This window comes from Protomyctophum bolini, assembly GCF_963924005.1.
Source record: "Protomyctophum bolini genome assembly, chromosome: 7".
In the NCBI taxonomy this organism is placed as follows: domain Eukaryota; kingdom Metazoa; phylum Chordata; class Actinopteri; order Myctophiformes; family Myctophidae; genus Protomyctophum; species Protomyctophum bolini.
In genome coordinates, this window is record NC_137868.1 from 35,222,375 (window position 1) to 35,247,707 (window position 25,333).

At 41.8% G+C, this 25,333-nt stretch overlaps 2 protein-coding genes across 8 annotated transcripts; one reads left to right on the top strand and one right to left on the bottom strand.

Moving 5' to 3' along the window:
* Positions 1-1,530: 1,530 nt before the first annotated feature.
* Positions 1,531-10,918, top strand: LOC308318191 (synaptotagmin-11-like). The gene is made up of 5 exons (XM_080767633.1): positions 1,531-1,802; positions 5,329-5,835; positions 6,211-6,608; positions 6,862-6,982; positions 8,314-10,918. The coding sequence occupies exons 1-5, from the start codon at positions 1,769-1,771 to the stop codon at positions 8,634-8,636; spliced, it is 1,383 nt and encodes a 460-aa protein (XP_080623759.1). The 5' UTR covers positions 1,531-1,768; the 3' UTR covers positions 8,637-10,918.
* A 306-nt stretch (positions 10,919-11,224) lies between these two features.
* LOC308317856 (membrane-spanning 4-domains subfamily A member 8-like) lies at positions 11,225-20,509 on the bottom strand. 7 transcript variants are annotated; one of them, XR_013964305.1, is made up of 8 exons: positions 20,261-20,509; positions 18,861-18,971; positions 18,515-18,571; positions 18,280-18,423; positions 17,320-17,439; positions 16,098-16,187; positions 14,011-14,073; positions 11,225-11,369 (listed from the first exon to the last, which is right to left on the bottom strand). XR_013964305.1 is itself a non-coding variant. In XM_080767175.1 (8 exons), the coding sequence occupies exons 1-7, from the start codon at positions 20,408-20,410 to the stop codon at positions 14,042-14,044; spliced, it is 723 nt and encodes a 240-aa protein (XP_080623301.1). In that variant the 5' UTR covers positions 20,411-20,509; the 3' UTR covers positions 11,225-11,369; positions 14,011-14,041. The 7 variants fall into 7 exon arrangements, 4 of the variants coding, with proteins under 4 accessions (XP_080623301.1, XP_080623302.1, XP_080623300.1 ...); XM_080767175.1 differs by having other exon boundaries at positions 16,079-16,187; XR_013964306.1 differs by lacking the exon at positions 11,225-11,369 and having other exon boundaries at positions 13,412-14,073; positions 18,296-18,423.
* Between the last annotated feature and the right edge of the window lie 4,824 nt (positions 20,510-25,333).

Genomic DNA, 25,333 nt, shown 5'->3' on the forward strand with positions numbered 1-25,333 from the left:
ATTATAACCATACAGTGGAGTATAAAATAGTGCTTACGTGGTTCAGCTTTAGGTGAGCTCAAGCCAAGCTCCGTCTGTCAGTGGCTAGTGAATGACTTCTTTTCTGGGAAATATCAGTGTTATTAATGACATTATAGGCTACAGCATTTCATTTCATTAAGAAGTAGGCCTACACTATAGGACTCAACCAGCAAATGTACTACAGTATACTATTCATGTGAATGCATTACTTGTACAGGGTTACTCATCTCAAAACATATGCCCCCGCATAGAAGGCACTACTGCTTATGTTTCATCATGACATATTGAAAGGCTGCTAAACTAGTATTTTACAAACAATAATATTGTAGGCCTATTTAGGGTTATAGCTTTCTCTTCTATTCCATTTAGGCAGCTCTCTCTTTTTATTTGATGCAATGTGCACTTAATTTGAGCGTGAAAGTAACACAAAAGTAATATAGCACATTACCTGTAATAACTCAGTACTATATATATTTTTTTTAATACGAAATTGTCATCTTTAATGACATGCCCAAAATAGGGATGACATGTTGAAACTTGAAACTAAGTGGTTAAGACTATTGTTGAGCCGAATGCGAACGGAAATAAAAAGCCTATCATGTAATCATAATAACATCAACATATTAGGGGAGTGATTTTTTTATTTTATTTTTTACACAGCTTGTCCAGAATGCATCATGGGTGGATGGAGGATATGAAACAGAAATTGGGGAATTTCTGACGTTAAAGAATTGTTTCTTGCTGCTCATAAGTGCCTGCAGTGGATGACTTTATCAAATTATACTTTGGAATCTGATTTAGCAATGAAGAAACACTCCTGCTTTTACCCTGAAGTAATCCTATTATAATAAGAATACAGACTTGAAGTGATATTGAGTGTGTACGCTGCACACACACACACACACACACACACACACACACACACACACACACACACACACACACACACACACACACACACACACACACACACACACACACACACACACACACACACACACACACACACACACACACACACACACACACACACACACACACACAGCCTATACTGTATGAATTATGTAGTCTGTTTGAACAGTTTTTTCAATCAATGAACAAACAATATTACATGTTAATAATTGCTATGATGTTTATTCAATATTAAACTTTTTCCCCCATTGAAAACATATAATTCTAATTTCTTAATCATTTAAATTTAGGTTTGCTCTGCTGCCTCTCATAATATATTCATGAATAACATAATCCTGGAATATATGAGCTGCCTTTCTCTCTATTTATGACATTTTACTACGGTAAATATAAAAGCAGCATTGCCAGTAATTCTTGACCCCCCTCCCCCCTCCCTCTCTAATGTCCCCCCCCCCCTCTCTCTTTCTGCTTCCTGTTTACCAGTCTCTTTGATCTCATTAATATTCCGAGGCAGAGCGGACAGGGCGGGGCTTCTTCTCTCTCGCTGTACCATTCAGCCTCCGGCTGCATCTCAACCCACTTTGACAGCATCACACACACACACACACACACACACACACACACACACACACACACGGTGGAGTGGACGGACGCTACGTTCCAATCGGACATATGAGCATTTCGTCGACATTCCTCGTTTGAATTCATGCTCCATCTCCGCCCGAGTGTTCTCTATGGATAGGCCTACTATTAAATAGAGACCGTTTAGTCTTATAGAAGGACAAAATCATCCTCATCTTTCTGCGCTGATCGTCTCATCCTGCTGATTCACCAAATGGCTGAAATCACTGAATTACGACATGGCTATGGTGAGTACAGGCCGCTGCTTCAATCTAATGCGTGTGTAGCCTATACTTGTTGTTTTTCTTCTTTAATTTAATGTCGAAATACACGGATACCAATAGGCCTATTTGGTGTGCAAGACTGCTGCTTAAAAATACATGCCTACACCAAATAATATTGTGGGTTTTGTATTGACAGAGGTGATGAAGCTATATTAGGATATTGGCTAGTCTATTTAGGCGAATAGCCGAATATAATTTAGGCCCAGCAGTCGTCGTTCATATAACTGTGTAAACATTTTGGATAAACCTCTCAGAATTACTGTTGAAAAATATGAGAAAAATAAATAAGACCATACTGCTAGAATGTCTTATTAATTTATTCTTCATTATCATCATTAGTGATTATATAATTGCTGAATCACCAGTCTGGTAGATATCAGTGAATGTTATTGATATTAAAATATATAGAAGGCTTGTAAAATATATGACATGGTCCATGTCTAAATTGAAATGAGCACCATGCACTGTTCAGCGGGTGTGGGTGGGATGACGTCATGTCCCTATTCCCTTTGTTGAACACTGGGGTGACATCATCATGAGCACTGGTGTCGCTCATATTTATTAACAATGTTGCATACATGTATGTAAACAATGTACATCTATAACATAGTCCTTTGTTAGCATGTAAACTAGATCCAGTATACATGCCTAAAATGCTGGAATCAGTATTGGTGAGTATATACTGTAGCTATGCCAGTCTATGTCATTCCAACACCACATCATTTATCACATGATGATATGGCATTTTACAGCAATCAATGAATCTGTAGGCTATTTTGAATGATCATGCAGTTGATCAATTAAATTGTATATTCCTAGATCAGTGGTTCTGACTCAACCTTTTAATTTAAAATGGACCCTTATGGGTCCCAATTGGTTCCATTTGTACACTATCAGAGTTACAGACCTGTTAAGAACCCTGAGAGTCCCAAAACAAACATTGATGTAGGAGGAGGAACATTGTGACATACTCACGCGAGCACGCACGCACGCACGCACGTCGCACGCACGCACGCACGCACGCACGCACGCACGCACGCACGCACGCACGCACGCACGCACGCACACACACACACACACACACACACACACACACACACGCGCGCGCGCGCGCACGTGCGCACACACACTCAGGTTATAGCAGATATCAGGTCATCACTCATCAGGAAGAGAGTGAATTTGCCAAATTGTCAAACATTACGTAAGGAAGAAGCAAACATTGTTTGTGTTATGACATTCATAATATTTATCTGTGTAACCGAGGCAAACTAAATGTAATGCGCTCATCAGGGTGGGCTCCCCACATTTATTTTGAGGGGTCACGGCCTGACAAGTTTGGGAACCCTGATTTGTTTATAGACAGTGAGCAGGTCAGAGATGTATTTATAGGAGCTGAACTTGGTAAACATTAAGTAGTACTTTGAAGTCAATTTAGTATTGAATCAGGTGTCACTGATGACTGAAGTGTATTAATGTGTTCCAGTGAGAACTCTGGCTGTGCTGAATTTTATGAACTGGGTTCTTCCAACAGTCTTTCTGGGTGGGAATTGCAGAACAAAACAAAAAAGTTAATTCCAGTAATCTGGCATGTTCAAGATGATTGCCTGGACCCTCGGAGACGAGAAGGTTCTAAACGTAATTATGTTTTAGTATTTTAAATTATCAGAAAGGGACCTTTGATGTAAAACCAAACGTTGACTCGTTAGACCGCTGCCTTCATCAAGACAAATGTTTGTCCTGATGAAGGTCTAACGACATTGTACTCTCAGTCTCAGACGAGAGTACAATGAGATGCCAAAAAAAACCCAAGACACAGCAACTTAGATTGATTGCCTGTATTTGTGTGAAATGGGAGCCCGCCCCTTTAGGAGACCAGAAGCAGGTCAAGCAGAAAATTAACTTTATTAGAGACCTGCCTGTGTCAGCAAGCAACACGCTCTCATGAGAACTGGCAACAGTGATTTCAGGACAAGGTCTGACAACAAAAGGCAAACACGTACAGTATATACGAGACAGGAAGCGTGTACCATTTATACTATTGGTGCACGCAGGATGTCATATCTGTTTTCTATTTAGGACCTTTGGTACTTAATGAACCAAAGTAATGGATCTTTCTCGGAACTCAGTCTTGTCTTTTTTCAGCTGTAGAATGTTCCGGTGTTTTTTATTAGCACATTGTCTCTGGCATGTCATTAGGCTTAATAGGCTATTTATTATTATTACATTTCCAAAAATCTTTCTTTTCTTTCTTTCTTCTTTTTCAAAATGGGTTGAAAATAGCAAATCTGCTATCACTGTATGTGATCATTATAACATATCCACGAATCAATAACCAGACTTGTATAATTCACATCCTCTTTGCACTTCCTGTTGACATTTCGATTGACAGCTCGACAGAGCAATGACAGACCAGTGTTACGACCTTGACTACTGACCTTGTTCCAGGATGTCACCTACAGTATGTAAAAGCCTGTAATGGAGGTTGCAATCTGTAGCTTTCATTTCCTACCCGGGATCTGAACACAGGTCCCATGCACGAGCGCTGAGATTTCTACTGCTGAGATAATGCAGTGGACAGAAGATACCGTTAAGGTTTTATATATTTAACGATTAATTTGTTCTTATTTGTTTTATCTGGTTCTTAGCTGTAATTTACCACTACTACTACTACTACTTCTACTACTACTACTACCAACATTACTACTAAAGGGTACATTAGTGATCACCATGGGGAAATTACTTATGCATTGACCCTAAGTGTATTGCACTTCTGTCTGTCTGTCTGTCTGTCTGTCTGTCTGTCTGTCTGTCTGTCTGTCTGTCTGTCTGTCTGTCTGTCTGTCTGTCTGTCTGTCGTTCTTTCTGCAGTGCTGCAGTAATTTCTGAGTCGGATGATGGATTCTAGTGTAAACAGACTATAATGCATCCGTCACAGTTGAAGTGACCATCATTGGAAATATTAGTTTCTGATTGGCTGTCAGGTGGTGTCCATTAATGTTGGAGCTTTGGACACCTGAATCATCCATCAACAATGTTATAATACATGGACCCATAACGTCAATAAGCAAACAGTAGCAGCATTTTGTTAGGCTAACTAAAGTACACCAGTCCAGTTAGCCTACATTCAAAACACAGTGAAATAAACGAATAACTAAAACATACTGTGTAAATGACAGCAGTAATACAGTTCGAACACGCTGAAATGAACCTATCTACAATATAAATCAACACCACAGGGAGGGAGGGCAAAGGGTGTGTTGCTAAGCAACGGGCTCAGCTGGTTTTAACCACCTTTCAAAATATGACATCATCCCATGGTGATGGCTGCTTCTATCACATGCACACAAGCACGTCGCACACAGTGTGTGTGTGTGTGTGTGTGTGTGTGTGTGTGTGTGTGTTCCTCCTGGGAGACAGCAATCTAACAATAAAGTGCTGTGTTACTGTGGCTATTGATAAACAAAGACATCTCTCTCCCTCTCCCTTCCAGCCATGTCTCCGGTGTTGGCGGGCTTCATCGGCGCCGGCGTCCTGGTGGTGCTGGTGGTGATGCTGGTGCTGATGTGGATGGTGTGCCAGCGGCGCTTCCCGCGCTGCTCCTCCTCGTCCCGCCACAAGCTTCACGGTGAGCGCTACGGCGACTCGGCCGAGGACCCGCCCTACCGCTTCATACACATGCTGAAGGGCATCAGCATCTACCCGGAGTCGCTCAGCGGCAGCAAGCGCATGGTGCGGGTGGCGCGGCGGGCCGCGGCGGGCCTGGGAGGGAAGGGGGGCGGGGGGGAGGAGGAGGGGGAGAGGAGGAGTAGCGGCAGGGGAGCGATGGTCCTGGTCGACACCGAGAACAACGTGCTGCAAATGAGCAACCTGTTGCCCCCCGGCGCCGGCGCCGAGGAGGGCGCGGCGGCACTGCCCGTGACGACGGACGACTACTGCCTGGAGGACAGCACCTCGGACAGCTCGCCCTTCACCCCGCCCACCTCGGACCCCGAGCCAGGTAGCTATCCACTTTGAGATGAATCGTTTCCATTCATATCCGTATATATGAACTCATCTTTTGAAAGATGTTCATACATTTTCTAACTGCATGGAAATAGCCAATCTACAAGCTTGCAATGCATCGCCATGCAAGGCATTGCAAGCTTATTTCCACTCTTAAAAAAAGTTTTGAAAGAATAACATTATTACATAATTATGGCCTATTTTGATTATTGCCTTTAATTTTGTTGTATAAGATATGTCATATCTACCCTTTTTGGTTTACAAAGCTTAAAAGCAACCCCAAAAACACAATTAAATTGGTACTTATTGGCAATTATTATACCACAAATATTATACTACATACAAGTAAAATGTCATTATCTGGACATAGAGCAAAGCCTGGGCACCCTCAGCCTGGCCGTGGACTACAACTTCCCCAAGAAGGCGCTGGTGGTGACGGTGGTGGGAGCACAGGGCCTCCCGGCCGTGGACGAGTCGTCGGGGAGCTCGGACCCCTACGTGAAGATGACCATCCTCCCGGAGAAGAAGCACCGCGTGAAGACCCGCGTGCTGAGGAAGACCACGGAGCCGCTGTTTGACGAGACATTCTCCTTCTACGGCGTGGCGTACAGCTCCCTGCCCGAGCTCACGCTGCACTTCCTGGTGCTCAGCTTCGACCGCTTCGCTCGCGACGACGTCATCGGGGAGGCGGTGGTGCCGCTGAAGGGGGTGGACCCCAGCACTGGGCGGGTCCACATCAGCCAGCCAATCACCAAGCGGAACGTGCAGGTCAGGACAAAAATAAATAAAAAACGTTTAATTTAAAGGACCCTACGTATAACTACCATATGGTGATACACTAACTCTGAAAGCACACTAACTCTGAAAGTACCCCGTGTACACTCTACACCCCATTTTTTTAGATACTTTTGAAAATGTTTCTCTTTCATAGTTTATTCATATTTTATACTAACGTGTGTGTGTGTGTGTGTGTGTGTGTGTGTGTGTGTGTGTGTGTGTGTGTGCTTTATTGCACATGCAGTGTGAGACTCGTGGGGAGCTGCTTGTGTCTCTATCCTATCAGCCAGTGTCTCATCGTCTCAGTGTGGTGGTGCTGAAGGCCAGACATCTGCCCAAGATGGACATGAGCGGTCTGTCTGCAAGTGAGTACAACTTGTCTCACATCTTGACTGTCCTGAAACCAGTCTCACATTGTCCTGGTCCAGACCATAGACTCCACTGAGTCGACTGTTCCTCTGGTGTGGCATCATGTTTTGGACCTGCAGAAAAAGCCACAACACTGTAGTTCATTGTACTCATTTCATCAGTAATACATTTACCGGTCCGGTAATACATAACATATACTACTAACATTTTGCTATAAAGCTCTGTAGAATCATATGGAATATTTACAGAGAAAGGATGGGTGGGGGCAGGGGATTCCACTACAAAGTTTCTCGAGTTAACACGTGTACTTTGAGAACAGGACTTCCTTTAGGTTAGTTTTGAGTTTGGGTAGGGATTTGAGAAGAGAGTCATCCTACATGTTGGTGCTGCTAGCAAAGCTGTTCTAATGAGATTAAACGTAGATATTTCACTCTGCTTCGAAAGCACAAAAGGTGGCTGTTTATTTCTTTCTTTCTAATGTATGTATAACACATGCACGTACATGTGCATACACCGTGGACGTGGATCGCGAGACATGCCCAAAGCATTTCCGGGGGTCCCCAGCCAAAAACCTTTTGCTATAGAGGACAGTCACTGATTGTACCTTTAACTGCAATTCGATCTAAAACAAAGAGACAGATCTGTTTGCCAAACTCCTCCCTGGCAGGTGAAGAGAAGCAGCTGGTGTCTCCATGTGTATCAGACGAGATGTGGTTGCGACACCCTCCTCAGTGGAGGTTTTGGCAGACACAGGAACCACACGGGACAATCTTTTCCAAAGTCATGCTTCACCAAACCTACAATATTGTTTTTCTGCATTTCATTTTTGCTGTGTTGTTTTGCAATGTTTCACAAGGCAGGTTACAACACTTATTTTGTTGTTTTTCTTCTTTGTAATTATTTGTTTTGTCCAAAATATTGTGTGAGTTGGCTTCATACGACGCTTAAAAGGTCTTTAACCCATTCTGGGTGGGAACCCCTTTTGATGTTTTACCCCCCAGGCCGGGAACCCATTTTTGGGTTCTGCACAGTATGTACAGTATTCAAAAATTATTATAATTATATTTGATGCTGCTATATCAATATTTGAAGTTTTTCATAAAACTTAGGTCAGGATTTAGAGGCGTTTTTAGAATCGGTCTCAGGCCTAAATGGGTTAAATAAATACGTTTTGAAATGTCTATGGGAAAAATGCATTGGGATTCATTTCCTGGGCCTGGCGTCGTCATGAAAGGGGGCGGGACTGCGACGCTCTATAGTCATACAGTGTGTGTTCAGTCATATCTGTGTGTAATGCCAACACTGTTGCTGCTCTGTGTCCTTCCAGACCCGTACGTGAAGGTCAACGTGTTCTACGGCCGCAAGCGCATCGCCAAGAAGAAGACCCACGTGAAGAAGAGCACGCTGAACCCCGTCTTCAATGAATCCTTCATCTACGACGTTCCGCCGGAGCTGCTGGCCGACATCTCCGTGGAGTTTCTGGTCGTGGACTTCGACAGAACCACCAAGAACGAGGTTCTGGGCCGCCTGGCGCTCGGCCTCCACTCCCCCAGCCCCTCCCCCAGCCCATCTGGCACCTCCCACTGGAGGGAGGTGTGCGAAAACCCCCGGCGACAGATCTCCAAGTGGCACAACCTCAGCCACTACTAGCAGAGGCTCTGAAAACTACAACCATAGAAGAAGAAGAAGAAGAAGAAGAAGAAGAAGAGGAAGAAGAGGAAGAACGGGAAGGACTTCCTGTCTGTTGGGACTGACTCAACAGACACCTCAGACAACACACACACACACACACACACACACACACACACACACACACACACACACACACACACACACACACACACACACACACACACACACACTCAACTCACTGTTTGTCTGTCTGTCTGTCTATCTGTCTGTCTGTCTGTCCGTCTGTCTGTCTGTCAGTCCGTCCGTCCGTCCGTCCGTCCGTCCGTCTGTCTGTACATCCATTACATGAATGATGAACATTACCTGATTCCAGATCAGTTCAGACTGTTAACCCTCGCCCCCGTCCCCGTTCGCTGCATGTCGCTCTGTCAAAAAAGAAAAACTGAATACGACTGATGATGTCACACCTGTGACCTCACAGAGATTGACAAGGAGCAAAAAAGAAAAAGGAAAGATTCCAACAAATGACAATGTTTTTTATTTTCATTTTGACCCTTCATTCAATAACTCTGGACATGGGGGAGGGTTTGAATTGACGTTCGGTCGGACATGTGTCATGTGTCGCTTGAAGTCGTACTGATGATATGATGAACGTGCAGTTATCTGACAGCATGCCGTGTCAAATTCATTCATCTAAACTAGAGCCCGACCGATCGCACAGGTTTAGGTTTGATCCCGACATTTGGGGAATTTTAATCAATGGTTAAAAAAGGAAAAAAAAGAAAAAAGAAAACATAACTCCGAAAGTCTACCACATGAAACCAAATGGACCCGTCCATTTGGTTCCATCTGGTACACTCTCAGAGTTACAGACCTTTAAGGGTCCATTTGGTTCCATCTGATACACTCTCAGAGTTACAGACCTTTAACCTATTTTGGGCGGGAACCCCTTTTGGTGTTAGCATTATGCATTTTTGAAAAATCGAAGAACGACTGACATAGAAACATAGCTTCTTCAGAAAAGTGTCAGGATTTAGAAGACATTTTTAGAATCTGATCTCAGGTCAGAATGGGTTAAGGGTCCATTTGGAACGCTGAGGGTCCCTGGACGCTACTTTGAGAACCACTTTCCTTTCACCGATTATCAATGTTTTGACTGATTTTGATTTGAAAACATATTGCAAAATAAATTTTCAAATCATTTTCTTTTTTCATTCATAAGCAAACTAATAAAACAACAATGTATTAAATAATATTTAACTTTAATTATACATGAATGAACAAGCAAACAAAATAGGGATACCATGTAGAAAATGGTAAAACATGTATAATTGCCAATACCGATGTCATAAAAAAACAAGTAATGGCTGATGTATCGTTCAAACTAATATATTGATTTGGACAATATATGGGTCACACCCACATATCGGTCGGGCTCTATCATAAACTCAAACAGCCTGCTACTGTGTGTAATAATTAATACATTTACAAGACAACACTATAACTCTGTATGACATTGATATGTGAGTGGTTTTAACATAGTGTGTAAAGATGGAATAATGATGACTCTCGGTCACCATGGCAACAGGAGACAGTTCCTTAGTTTGTCTTGACTGTTGGGAGAACAATGTTTTAACATGACCAGGGTCCTATAAAGGTAAACCCTTCATTTCCACATATCATAGATTTACCTTTTTATATCATTTTAAATGATCCCTCTTCAGTTCACGATGAAGAATCCAATGCGATTATAGATTGTGTCACTGTGAATGTTTTCTTTAAAGCAGTTTTTCTCAAACTTTTTGGAGCGGTGCAGCCGCTGTGTATGTCATGCAGCCTTGTGTGTATGTCTGTCTGTCCGTTTGAGCGCGGAATCATCCATTTGAGCACAAAATGTCCGCTTGAGCACGAAATGTCCGTGACGTGACCGTCATGTTGGTGTCATCATCAGACATCATTGTGATGAAAGGTACCACTCACTTCACACGAGTGTGATTTATTTATGAATGTCAAGGACCCCTATAACTCTGCGAGTGTACAAATGTGCACCCGCTCAGAGCTGACCTAGGGGTCCAGTTGGAACCCACTCAAGGAACCCTGAGGGTCCCGCCTAGGCCCCACTTTGAGAATCACTGCTTTAGAGAAATGAAGGTCATTTACTGGGTCAGCCGCCAGGAGGCACTGTTGTATCTGTTACTTGTAGCCTTGTATAGTAGACTGTTTTTTTCCAAACATGATATGCATTCCATAATACCAGGCTCCTGTCAGGTCCAGTCAAAATAACCACACAGTCCAAATTAAACATTTCTCTCCATAAAGCCACGGTGTTGTCTGTTGGTGTTATGTACCTGGCCTAGGGGGTGCCACAACAAGATACACAACAAAAAACAGGGGAGACGCAGTTGACCAAAGAAATTGAATTTATTAACTAAACTAAAATAGTAAATGTAAGGAATAAATCATGATTGAACAGATGAAGTGTGGAGATCAGTATTCAGTGGTGTAGTGCGTGTATGCATGAGTGAAATGTATGTATGTATGTATGTATGTATGTGCGTGCGTGCGTGCGTGCGTGCGTGCGTGCGTGTGTGTGTGTGTGTGTTGTATGGATGCATGGTGGCGTGCAGGAGGCAAATGAAAGGAACAGATCTGGGGAAGGATTGGGGAAGCAGGCATTTAAAGGGCGTCGACACCCTGGCCCAGGTGCGAGCCACTTAGGCTGATCATCATGATTAGCTCTGCTCCCCAATCCTATTGGATACAAAGAACAGAGGTTACTATAGGGCAAACAGTAAACACAACATATACCTAAACCAGACAACCTAAGAGTAATATATATAACACACAATATAGGGAACTGTCACAGTGTTCTTTATTTTTCCAACGGATTTATGAAAAGATATAATCGATCGCACAAAACATTATTAACCACCCTGTAGGCTACTCTTAGAGAACTGGACTTGAGTTCCAATTGTAGTTTGATCACTTTTTCCGTCAAGACCAAATCTCTTCGACAAAAATAGCCGATCTACCAGCTCATGTGTTGTGACACATTTGTGAGCCTGTAGATCGGATATTTTTGGCTAATGTTCACCCCAGAATATGCCGGGGTTCAAGTGGTTACACGGAAACTACGTGGAAATAGCCAAATCTCACCTGTGTCCCCAAATATTGATGCCTTAAAATGGCTGTGCTGCGTCTGACATTTCAGCGGTCTTCATCTTCCCAGGTTTCAGTGGTCGAATTGTTGACCATGTGAAGCATAACCTTGCAGTGAATTCCTGCAGGATCTGTGGTACAAGACTGGTTCTGTGTAATAGACATAGTGTATGTAATGTTTGGAATAAATCAGCCATGTATAAAAGTCTACATTAGCTATACTGGACAAGATGATTCAGTGAGTGATAGGAAATCAACACATGAATCCACTTGTCATAATAAAGCACAGAACGTAATCATAGAGGCTAGCAGACGCTCTCTAATGAAGTGAGACACGTTGTGTGATAGGGCCTGACAGATGTTGGAACGTCTCGGGATCCCCCAGGAGGAAGTCACTAATGTTGCCCTGAGAGGGAAGTCTGGAGCTCTCTCGTGGAGCTGTTGACCCCCCAACTACGGATAAGCGGTTGAAAATGAATGGATGGATGGATGTTTTCCTACTATTGCTTCTATCAGACCCTTTCACATTTAGTTAGAAATATGGTAAGGAAAATGATAGAACATATAGTTCGTACAAAGAGAGATGTCCATTGTTCATCGTGCACTAGGGTTAGTTTTTCTGGGGGAGATGTTGGTGAATCAAGCAGCTGCCTTCACTGAAAGGTCTCTATATTTCCCGCCTTGAGGACCAACAAAACACTTTATTTTCCAATACTTTGTTTACATTGTAGCCTACTTAGAGACAGCTGTCCTGGACTGCACCCAACATTTGTATTTGTGATTTTCTTTTGCATTTGTGATTTTCTTTTGATTCAACAGAAAGTATGTAAAATATGACAGCCATGTTGTAGATTTGTACAGCAACTCCTCCCAGGTCTCCCATAGTGTGTTCGATTGGACGGCCACTCACCCTGACTCCAGTGCTGGATGCTAACTGTGTGTTGTACAGTACTGTTTAACAATCTTTGGATGTGCAAATAAAAAGTTAGCCATCACTGTGTTGCTTTTCTCTCTAAATGCTTAAAGCACTGTTTCTCAAACTTTATCATGTCCAGTGCGACCCAAATTAATATAGACTGATTATTAAAGCGGGTCATGCTTACATGTTTGGAATTTTAACAGCTGAAATCATTCCGATATTAACCTGCGGGCCGCATTAAGTGGCCCCACATGTGGCCCCCAGGCCGCCAGTTGCCCATTTGGAATTGTAACAGCTGAAATCAATAATATATCAGTATTCTGATATTAACCTGTGGGCCGCATTAAGTGTAGGTGGGGGCCACATGTGGCCCCCAGGCCACCAGTAGCCCATGTATGGGATAGGGGATACATAAAAATATGTGATATGTGGTTGTGGCCCTAAGTGACCGCTATTATTGCTTATGCCTAGAACCACTAACTCACTAGCACTACGTACAACTAAAGTTGTCAAACAGTTGTTGGCAAGGCAGGTTTATTTGAATGGCACATTCATATAAGCATCGAGACATAAGACATAGCAACTTAAGAATGCAAAATAAATTACAACAAGCACATTAAAAAAGGGCCTTTTGAATACAATTCAAAAATAGGTTAAAATTAAGCTGAAAACATAATTACAGAAAAACTCAGTAAAAGGCAGCAGCAAACAGAAAGAATGTCAGCTTATTATAATTTAAACACAATAGAACAATATAACCTATATGACCTGAGGGGTCTGGCTGGTTCATGATGTAGCACAAGATCATAAATGTATTTTTAAACCATTGAATACTTCACAAACCAGCCCTGTTTGGACTTTGGATTGAAATCAATTACTTGGCAGACGGGGCCATGCAGTAAAAATATAGAACCGGAGTGATATATATGATCCACTTTCTATTAGTCGTATACTAACGTATACTGTAGGTCCTCTAGGGGGTTCTAGATAATATAAAAAAATACCACAAAATATCTGTACCATTTATCATTTCTGATTGGGTGCGCAGCATTTTGAGAGAATTTTAGACGCACCTGAACACATGTTTGCCATTCCGCTATATGCGGTGCATGCAGGGACGCCCCCCCTACCCTTTAATTATTAAAATAGTGATTATTTCTTCAGTGCAGTGATCAAAAACATAAAATGGGTATCCCGAACTTAAAATGGAGAGACAAACAGACCCCTATTACTGAACAAACTCTCTATTAATTAAATTACATTTTGTATTTATATTTTATGTATTTATTGTTTGCTGACATGCAGGTCTTATACCATCCACCAGGGGGTGCTGCATCCATCACTCCTACTTCCCAGAGCCTTGGGATGAATCTACATCTGGAAGGGAAGGAGATCAAGTTCAATCAGTTTGGATATGACATTTTTCCTTGATCAAGATGCATCGTCATAAAGGGTAATTCCTTGTGTAACATTCAATTGTTTTATCATTAACATTTGAATTAATGAAACATGTTAACTCTTTAGTCAGTCTAGCTCTGCATGACCTAGTGCCCTAGTTCCATCTTCCTCAATGTATGTGGCATTACAGGGATGTAAGTTGTCGTAAAGGAATGTGAATCCCTACTCGCCTTCAAAATCGCTCTCAAAGAGCACTTACGGGTGGCTGCAATTATAAACTGGCTAAAAAGTCAGTCATCATGCTGTTCAGCTTGGAAAGTCTTCCTGGCAGCACTTTGGTTTCCTACATCCTACCTCCTGCAGTGATGCCTCCTAAGCTATTCCTTGTGTCCTTTGAACAGGCCATAGAGATTCTAACAGATAACAGACGAAACTCAGACGAAATTTCAGGCACATGCACTGAAATTCTGAATTTATGTCAATTAAAATGCATGGTCGCGCACTTGCATATTATGCAGCAGCATACATTATGCATGCGCACATGCACATTCACCCAGAATTCCTGAATGAATATTTTGCTAATTTCTGCTTTGAATTGATCCATTCATAAATACATGATCAATAAATGAGTAAAGGATTCTAGTAGGCCTAGTATGCATATTTAAAATACTTATAGGATATATATATATATTTTAAAGCAACCAGAAGTTGCGTCATCACTCCAAAATGGCAGAGGTACTGCATGGGCCCTTATGTCCCTGCTGGTCACTAGTCACTACATCATTGCAGGTCTTTAGTTCATTCCTGCACTTCAAAGGGGTTGTGTCAAATGCATGATGTAGACTGGCCCAGGGTGGGCAGGGTGAATATATGGGCCTAATGGGGGGGCATCCCTGCACGCGCTGCATAGCGTAATAACCCCCCGAAATGATAGAAAACTATGCGATCATCATATCAGATTATCTATCTATCTTCTCCTTTAACCAACAGTAACCCAATTTCCATCAGCACCCTGTCGGCTAACAGCACTAATGGCAAACAGAGCTCAGATTATCTACATTTCTCTAAAATTGCTGCACACCCGAAATGATATATGGTAGGCTACTGATATTTTGTGGTATTTTTTTTATATTGGCTAAAAATAAATATTCTCCATAACATATGATTGATTTGATTGAGTCTGTCCAGTGCCTCAGTGAGGTGCATAAAGTTCATGCTAAAATGTTCAGGCCAAAACAAACTTATTATGGAATACTGTAATCAAGTAATTGTTATTTTTTATTGACTGTCTTACGTCAAACTGTGAATATCAGCAGTATTTTTATTGCAGATGATTTAAGTACAGTGTCCTTTGTCCTTTTGATAATTATGCTTTTATATTGTTTATGCAGTATATATTAATCTGTCCGACAGCAACAGTTCCCTAAAAGATGAACTTCCAAGCCAGTATGTATTAATTTGTCTGACAGCAACAGTTCCCTAAAAGATGAACTTCCAAGCCAGTATGTATTAATTTGTCTGACAGCAACAGTTCCTTAAAAGATGATCATCCGAGCCAGTATATATAAATTTGTCCGACAGCAACACAGTTCCCTAAAAGATGAACTTCCAACTTCCACACACACACACACACACACACACACACACACACACACACACACACACACACACACACACACACACACACACACACACACACACACACACACACACACACACACGTTTTCCAATGTGAGTCACATGGTTTGACCAAAAAAATGTGTTTGATTGCTGATTGCTGGTGGTGTTCTGTCCCCCCCCCCCCCCCCCCGCCATCAAACAAATATGTTTGGTCAAACCATGTGACTCCTGTGGTGGCCTAAAAAAACAAATAAATTACCAAACATTTGATTGATAGGTGTTTGGTACATGTGAATGAGGCCTGATATACAGTGCAGTGTCATACACAGAGCTGTATATGAATCACAGTGACAGGACAACAGACCTGAGATCGTGTGACCTACTTCAGAGTAAGTAGGTGGAGCATTTGTAGAGGGTGTGGCCAGTGACGCCACCATGCCTTCAGGTAAATGGTTGCTTATGATAACAGCTTGCTGAAAGACACAGAATAGACCTGCAATGTTAAAAACATGTATTCAATACCAGCTACAGTATATGCAATGCTCTCGAACCCTACCACTGTTATGAAATAAATGTGTATTGATGATATAAACATTGTTGTTTTTGTTTGCACAGAGCTTGGGTGAATTCAACAGCTAGGGTGGATCTTCCACACCTGCTACCGCAGCCATGAATTATGGGAAATGTGGGGGCGGGTCAGATTTAGCTGTTCAAACACCTATTTCTGTCTGTCTGTCTGTCTGTCTGTCTGTACAATTTACAATTTACAATTTACAATTTAGGCATTTAGCAGATGCTCTTAATCCAGAGCGATTTACATTAAGCAAGACCAAAAAATTGTAATACATCACATACATAAAAAGTAGTTATCATGAATCATACGTAAGCTAAGAACATAATGGAATATAATGGAACTATATGCATGTATATACTTTATAGTGCTGCTAAGTCTACATAAATATGCTATAAGTCTACATAAAATGCTATCTAAGTCTACATATAAATGTCGGGGCTAGGGCAAGTGCTACGGGCCATGGGGGCAGGGTGGCACAGTCGGTAGGGCTGTCGCCTCACAGCTAGAAGGTCCTGGGTTCGATTCCCGCTCGGGATGCTGTGGGCGCTGGCGGCGTGTCCTCTCCTCCGCGTCATCAGTGCCCATACCCAAGGCGGGGTTGGTGAAAGGGCCTTTCTGTGTGGAGTTTGCATATTCTCCCTGTGTCCCCTAGGGTAGGTACCCTCACAAAACACATGCAGTAATCCTGGTCACTAAACTGCCTCCCCCTGGCCAGCCGGGGCGCCTGATGGAGGGGAAAGGAACTGGTTGGACCAACCAGGGAAACAGGAGCTATGAAGAAAGCATGAGTTCAAGTCCGTTGCTCTCCCCAGGTTGGCGGAGGGTGTGTAGAGCCCAGGATTACAATAGATAATTGACACAGGGGTGAAAAATGGGTTACAAAATCGTGGGATAAAAAAAAATGCTACGGGCCATGATGGAGTCTCAAGAGGTGGGTTTTCAGTCTGTCGATCTGTCGGTATGTCGGGCTGTCTGTCAGAGTATTCTATATAGTTCATGTCATGTATATTGTGTTTGTGTTCAGGTCTCACCAGGATCGGGGTTTGTTGGCAGCACGTGGCTTTGCAGCCATAAACAGACACACAGATGGAAATGATGAACACCAGCAGATTGAAGACACACTGCACACCTGACACACCCATCGACAAGCTCTGGAAACAAACATCATATTAAACAAACACAACCACAACGGTCATGGTGTTGGATTTTGAGGGCTCCTATGTGCCCAGCTTTGTGTGTTTGTGTGTACCACATAGTGATGATTTGATTGGCGGAGCACAGAATGTGATCTATGATGAGGTATGCTGATGTATGACGATAAGAGCGCCTCTCACTTCACACGATTATTTTTGTATTACTTAGAAGCAGGGGTTTGTATTGTTTTGGACTGTCACTGCCAGTTAAGGTATAGCGTCTGTAGGAAAATATCTGCCTCCTGGTGGCGCTATAACAGGACATTGTGAAATTAGGGGGATGTTTTCCATGGCCTAATGGGAATGTGCGTGCAAAGTTTCACAGCAATCGGATGCTGCGTTTATTATTTGAGACATTTTATTCAAAGCAAGCCACTCTTAGTCAATCAGGATGGATTATGATAAATCTGACAAATGCGTGTTGATCACTTGACTATAGAGATAATGTGGATTGTGTATACTGAATTGCGTGATGTCTTAATCTGTAGGTGTAATAATCAAGAAATGTGTTTTTGCCTTCTGGTGGCATAAAGGACAGAGGTTTTTCAAAGTTTCACTGCGATCGGGCCAACGGTGCCAGAGATTAGCTGGTCACAGACAGATGGACACACATGCGAGCGAGTGAGCGAACACACACACACACACACACACACACACACACACACACACACACACACACACACACACACACACACACACACACACACACACACACACACACACACACACACACACACACACACACACACACACACACACACGGTGCAAAACGGCCTGATGGAGACAATAAAGTCCTACCCTGTACATTGTGTACATTTGTTTGGGATAGGGCCAATAATCATTAGGGCCCATCATAATCCCTCCAGCATCCAGACCGTAAAGGATGGTGCCAACACATGACATCATAGCAGCCACAATGTTCATCCCCATAGAACCTTTAATCTGAAACAGAACAGCAAACGATAAACAGCTAGTAACAAATGGAATGACTTGTAGAGCAGTATGGGTGTGGTTGAGGGCGTGGCTTACTGACCATGCAGCGGCTCATCGACCTATCAGCAGCCACCGTTAATGACCCTGCAATGATGTACTATAGGGAAGAAGAGAAACAACCAATCAAATGAATAATTATATTTCAAAATGAAATATTTATGACTAACAAAACATAGGCCTACAAAAATGCATCATGGCAGTATGGTTATATTTGTGAATACTTTCAGCTAATCAAATCCTGGTTACAGTAATAAGTACGTACATATTAACTTAGTTACAGAGAGTATTAAGTACAGTATTTCATAAAAACCTCATGACTTGAATGAATATAAACACAGTAATGTATACAGTATATCGATGGTGGAGGATGCAAATGTGGTACTTACAAATAAAGGTGCCCAGGCGAACACTCCAGAGTACACTGTTAAAGTGTCACCAAAGAAACACAACATCACACCAAACAGGAAGAGCAGCACGCCCACCATTATCTGCACTGTCTGCAAGGAAACACACACAGGTCAGCAGGTTAACACAGTTCCCCAAATTGTTTATCATGAGATGCACAAATGTGATGTCTCCCAGGACGTGAACATTTCACTACTCACTAATAATGCTAATGACGTGTACACGTCTTTAGAATCAAAACCACGGGGTGCCATGGGTGTGTACAGACGTCTTTAGGTCTTTTTTATTGATATCAAACCATTTTATTAGTTCTCTAATATTTTTTTCTTAATTCACAAAACTATCTTGTTTGAAATATGTCTTTTTGAGTGGTGCAACCACTACTATAGATAGCTATGTGTGTCCCTGGGTCTGTCCGAGCACGGAAATAGCTTTTGGTTGGTTTTCACAACCAAGTGTCACTGTTGCGCAGCCTAACACACGTGCACGTGCACACGCAATAGATGTGCCACGCAATGGTAGGCCTCACACTCACACATACCGAACGGAATAGAACACATGACTCACTCTAGGATACATGATGACGATGCACACAAGCAGACGGATACAGAACCACACCAGTGTTAACATCGTCGACTAAAACTATGACTGCAGGGAAACTGGATTTCTGAAACTTCTCACTTCACACGGGTGTGATTTTGATTTTTTTTTAATAATATTTTTTAACAATATGTAACCTAGTAAACAAATACTCATGACCAATAAAATGTGTCCACGACCCAAAACCCAAAATGAAGCAATATAAGAGATTATGTGCTTTATATTACTGTCATTGTTGGCAACAAGGCGTGGTGAACCTATTTTACAGATTTTTATTACGCCAGCAAGTAGGCTGACCCTTATAACAAGAAACGTAAGTGATTCCCAAACGTTTCACCCACATAATGACATGCTCAAAATAGACATAAAGGTTTACAGTAATAATATTGGCTCCACTTTATTTTATTTATTTTTCATTTCCTAAAGAGGAATGTTTGTTTTTTACATACACTAAAAGTTTTCCACCCAACAGCAACAATTTACAAGGCATTTTCTATCTTCTGTCTTTCTATCTTGTCACTCAGTGTAATGCATAAGACAGATAAATTCCATGTGCAATAATTATTACTGTAATTATTAGTACTGACTTATCAATTAGCTGATTTCTGAGGTATAAAGTCTGTCTTTCACTCCTGGAGGGAGGTCTGAATAACAACATTAATGTACTTAACTTAAAAAAAACAACAATCAACAATCTGTTTAAAAGCTCTAAATGTGAGATTTCATATCAAAGAGGTCATTTCACAGTAATACCCTCATAAATATTGTAACGTATATTTACCCCCAGAGCTTGTGGGCTGCTCCATTTGAACTTCAATAGACTGTTGTCTGGACTGGACCCCGGAACCGACCCTGTCCCACCAGACTGCATTTGGACTGGAACCAGAATGAAGCCATTGGGAATGTTCAGTACCGGTATGTTAGTAGACATGGATGCTGGTGTCTGTTGTCTGTTTGTCTGTTTTAAATTCTATTCGTTCTTGGAGGACGTAAGTGTCTTGCTTCTATGTGAACATAGACTTCCCTCAAATCCACTGCTCTTACGTATGACAGAAACTCTGTTAATCATTCAACTGTAGGGCGTTAAGGCGGAACTATTCCTATAAGGAACTACATGTCTTCCTTGTACTGTTATGAGTTCTGTTTTTAATGTCAATCATTAATGTACTGTAGAGCGTTACCGGGTAACCTGGTTGTTATCATTCTGTACTATACTGTATCAGTAATTCACTGTATAAACTTTTAAATGAGCCTATGTATATATCCTATATTGTCTGATATGCACGACTCTAAGGGTCACTGATAAAAAATTGCATTATGTTATAAATAATTATTTATACTCAAGGCAGACTGTTTCAATGTTGAATTATTGACATTAACATTTGAGTACATGGATAGAGGATAGAATATGTAATGCAGGTACTCAAAAGTCAATATTAATTACTATTAACTGAAGTTAAATTGATTTCCTTATATATATATATATATATATATATATATTTATATTCTAAATCTATATTCTAAATGTAAAGGTCAGTGATTTCACTTAATTTACAGAACACAAATGTTTGTTCGTTTATTCGTTTTCTAGCACGGCACAATTTGAGAAAAAGGTTAGTTCTCTCTCTCTCTCTCTCTCTCTCTCGCTGCGCTGTTGCGTCTGTCTGTGTCTGTGTGTGAGTGTGTGTGTGTGCACGCGCATGTGCGTGTGTGTGTGTGTGAGACACTGATTTATTGAATATTCTGACTTTCAATTCAAATGTACATACATTTAGTTTTGATTGTATTGTTGCTTTTTGCCTTGGCAATGTAAATGTAACCCAGCCAACATGGCAACCCGCAAATGGCAACCCATGTCAACTGTCAATCAAGGCAGTATAAAGGTGACATCAGTTCCTACACTCCCCACTCCCACTCCCACCTATGCAAGATGGCCGAAATGTTTGGCAGCAGCAGCAGCAGCAGCAGCAGCAGCAGCAGCAGCAGCAGCAGCAGCAGCAGCAGCAGCAGCAGCAGCAGCAGCAGCAGCAGCAGCAGCAGGTTCCTGTTCACTGTGACAACCTTTGGTTTCTCTTCGGTGAGTCATATAGGCTTGGTGTCTTAACTTGGATCAACTGGTTAACTGTTTGTTTATTTTGAAAGCATTTGATTTATGTTTGAACTTTTGGTTTAATAATTAATATTGATGTATTCTATTATAATATATATATGTCATGTTATATAATATATATTATAAAATATTTTTGGCTATACAGCCACATGTGTTTCTAATGTGATGTAGGCCTACATAACATTAATTTTTTCACTTCATCTAATTCCAGAATATGAAGAGTCGCTGCACCAGTGGTGTAGGCAGCACCAAGCCCTGGACCCTGAGACGAGCCATGTCCGTGGGCCCCACAGCCCCACCAATTTAGGCTTCCGAGGACACCCACCCTGGAGCCCATGCATGTGAAGTGTCCCAGACCGATGCCCCCCTCCCTGCACAAGACATTAAGGTAGGAACTGTACGCTATAGCTGCTGCTGGGAAGAGCTGCTTGCTGCGCAGTGAGTACAAATCTTGTTTATTGTCCTTTGCTGTCGCTGGTGTGGTTCTGCAGGGTAACCTACTGATGGTGTTGCTCTCGTTTGCGTTTGCGTTCCGGCTTCCTGCGGTTGCGTCGCGTCGGGCTGCCTGCTGTTGCGCTCGTTTGCGTTGCGTCTTTTGCGTCGACTGCCACAATTTCGGCCGGTTCTGTCAGTTCACCTAACTTGTGGACACTGCCTGTCTTCTGCAGAAGAACGTGATGGTTCACGGTAAGTATCTGTTTTTGTATTCTTTGCTGCTGGTAGGGTAGGGCTGGTAGGGTAGGGCTCCTACAAGGGTAGGTTTTTGCGTTGCGTCGCAAACAAAGCACTTTGGCACAGGCATGGAGCTCCTGGTTTACTGGGATGGGGTTCGATTCCCTGCTGCGCCCTATGCTGATTACATTTAATCTGTTAAACAGGCATCCTTTTGCACAATAGAGCGTCGCAGTCCCTCCCCCTTTCAGAACGACGAGTGGCCCAGGAAACTATTCTCCATTTCATTTTCTCCATAGGCATTTCAAAACTTATTTTTTTAAAGACATATTTAAAGACCTTTAAGCGTCTTATACAAAGCCAACTCCTATCATGACAACGCACACAATATTTTGGACCAAATGATTACAAAGAAGAACACAACGTGTTGTAACCTGCCGTTTTATCTACTTTCTAATTATTTGTTTGGCCCGAAAAATAGTTTGTCATGATTGGTCCGAATGTTCCCTCGAAAATTCCTGCCCAAGTTCGAGTCCTAAAATAAGGGCTAGGGTACAGCCTTAACACACACACACACACACACACACACAATGACTATGTGCTTGCAGGGCATATGTATTATACAATTTCAACATGAAAACATATATTTAGTGTGCACACACACCCATTGATGTTTTCACTGGGGGAAACGATAGCAAATGTTACCTCTACGGGTCTCCAGACCATGCTTTGAGAACAGCTATACTACCCGCTGCTTCATCTTTTATCAATGCTCAGCCGTTGCCACCACCATTGGACACTGCACACTTTTCCCCTAACATTATGTTGCATGTTATTTAGTCAGATCGATGCTATAACAGGTTCACTGACTATAGATGCAGAATATGACTTGGAGGATGTTGTTTTAGACAGATGTTATAGGTTAATCATGTTTACCTGGTATCCCAGCATCTTTCAGGTCTTCGGTTCTCTCTGCACACACACACTCACACGCCCACACACACACACACACACACACACACACACACACACACACACACACACACACACACACACACACACACACACACACACACACAGCTACAGCTGCAGCTGCTGCCTACGTGAGGTTTGGAGCCTTTCTGCAGACAGACAGACAGACAAACAAAAAGATGAGATAAGAGGGGAGGACAGACAGATGGACAGATTACAGCAACACAGTGTGGTACAGAACTGAGGACGTGTGCCGCTTGTTTGTTTACAAACTGTTTGTGTGCTTTTATAGGTCTGACTATGTGGCCATGAACTCACACAATGTTGAGTTGTTGATGTTGTAGATGTGCTGTATATTACACACATTACGTAAGAATCCCGCCATAGTCTGAAAAACCCCATCTCTTCAGACACATAGCACTTGCCGTAGCACTTGCACTAGCCTCGATGACCTTCAGGCGTATGCAAAGGCTTATGTAATTTAGATAGCATTTTATATGTACACATAGCACTAGTCTAGCGTATACTCATAGTTTAATTGTACAGATATTCTACTCTTAGCTTCCTTATGATTCTTGATGACAATTGTTTTATGCATTTGATGTATTACCATGTGTTGTTCTTGCTTACTGTAAATCGCTCTGGATTAAGAGCGTCTGCAGGGATGGAGCTCTTTCATTTTTATTGATAACGATCACCATATCAGGCTTATCAAGCCGGGTTCTTATCGAGCCCACTATCGAACATTTTCTATTTTGTGGAAAGACAGGAGACAATAAATTCGGAACAGAACCAGTATCTTTTACTATAGGGCCTTCAAATACAAAAGAAATAATATTAAACAAACTGTTAACTGGATAATATGTCATGTGTACCGTCACTTTAAAAGCGTAATTCTGTTTACCCGGATAGCGCTTACACTTTTAAACCGACATGTTTGTGCCAGGATGGATGATTACATTTATATCTTGATCACCTCTTGTCTTGATTGTTTAAACATGATGTCATGAGCTGCTATGCTCAATAACAGGCTTGATGAGCCCAAAGCTTATTGACACCGGGTACTCGATAAGCTTATCGGATTTTCGGTATTGGTTATCGAGCTCCATCTCTACTGCTAAATGCCTAAATTGTAAATTGTAAGAATCTTTTGTTTCAGTTTAACTTCAAATAGTGTAAGAATGATTCGTATCTTGGGAGTTAAATTAACAATGTGGATGTTGCCTTTCAAATAATGCTGCTGTGTTGAACGTAGGTTGGGGTGTAAGATGGAAATGTATGCTTGTTGAACTGATGCGATCTTGTTCAGAACTATCTTAAAGACAGTTTATTCAGTCACCTGTGTTGTCATGTCAACACACTGTATACTTCATGGCATCCATGGATTTGGTCTAACTATATTGAATGTGAGTGTGAATATGAGGACAGATCTGGTCTATGGTCAAATTATCTCCAATAATTTTCATTACTGGCATTTCACAAGCATAATTGAAATAAATATAAACACTTCAATGTTTATTATGTTTATTATACAGTCTAAAAACTCATCCAGACAACAAAGTAAACCAAAACAAAAGGTTACACTGTCAAAGTGTAGCAGGTCAGCTATGACATTCAGAACAATTTTAACACATACAGATGTACACAATACATTCAGGGTTGGATTTGATGGGGGTGCATGTCTTTTATGACCGGAGGGGATATGTTTTTATTCTTGCTTCTAGTGACATTAAAGTAAATACATGCATTTCACAATGTAACAATTTTATAATGATAATACATTACAAAAAGTATGTTAACCAAATTGCCATGGTGTCATGCAGCAAAAAGCATGTTGTGAGCTTTTAGATTGTCTATTTCCCCAATTTGTCTGTATGGGTTTACATGCCCTGTCTCTCCTATTTTCTTTTTTCGGCTCACCACAAAGTTCATAATTCAGGCTTAAGTGGTTCATTTAGATGAACGGTTTTCAATTTGTAATCTTGAACAACAACCTGTAGTCGAGGCACAGAGTTTGCCTTTCCAGCACATGCGGGTATGATGGGTACCGTACACGTTACTAAAATAATATAGACCAACTCAAAATCTTCTATTCCAAAA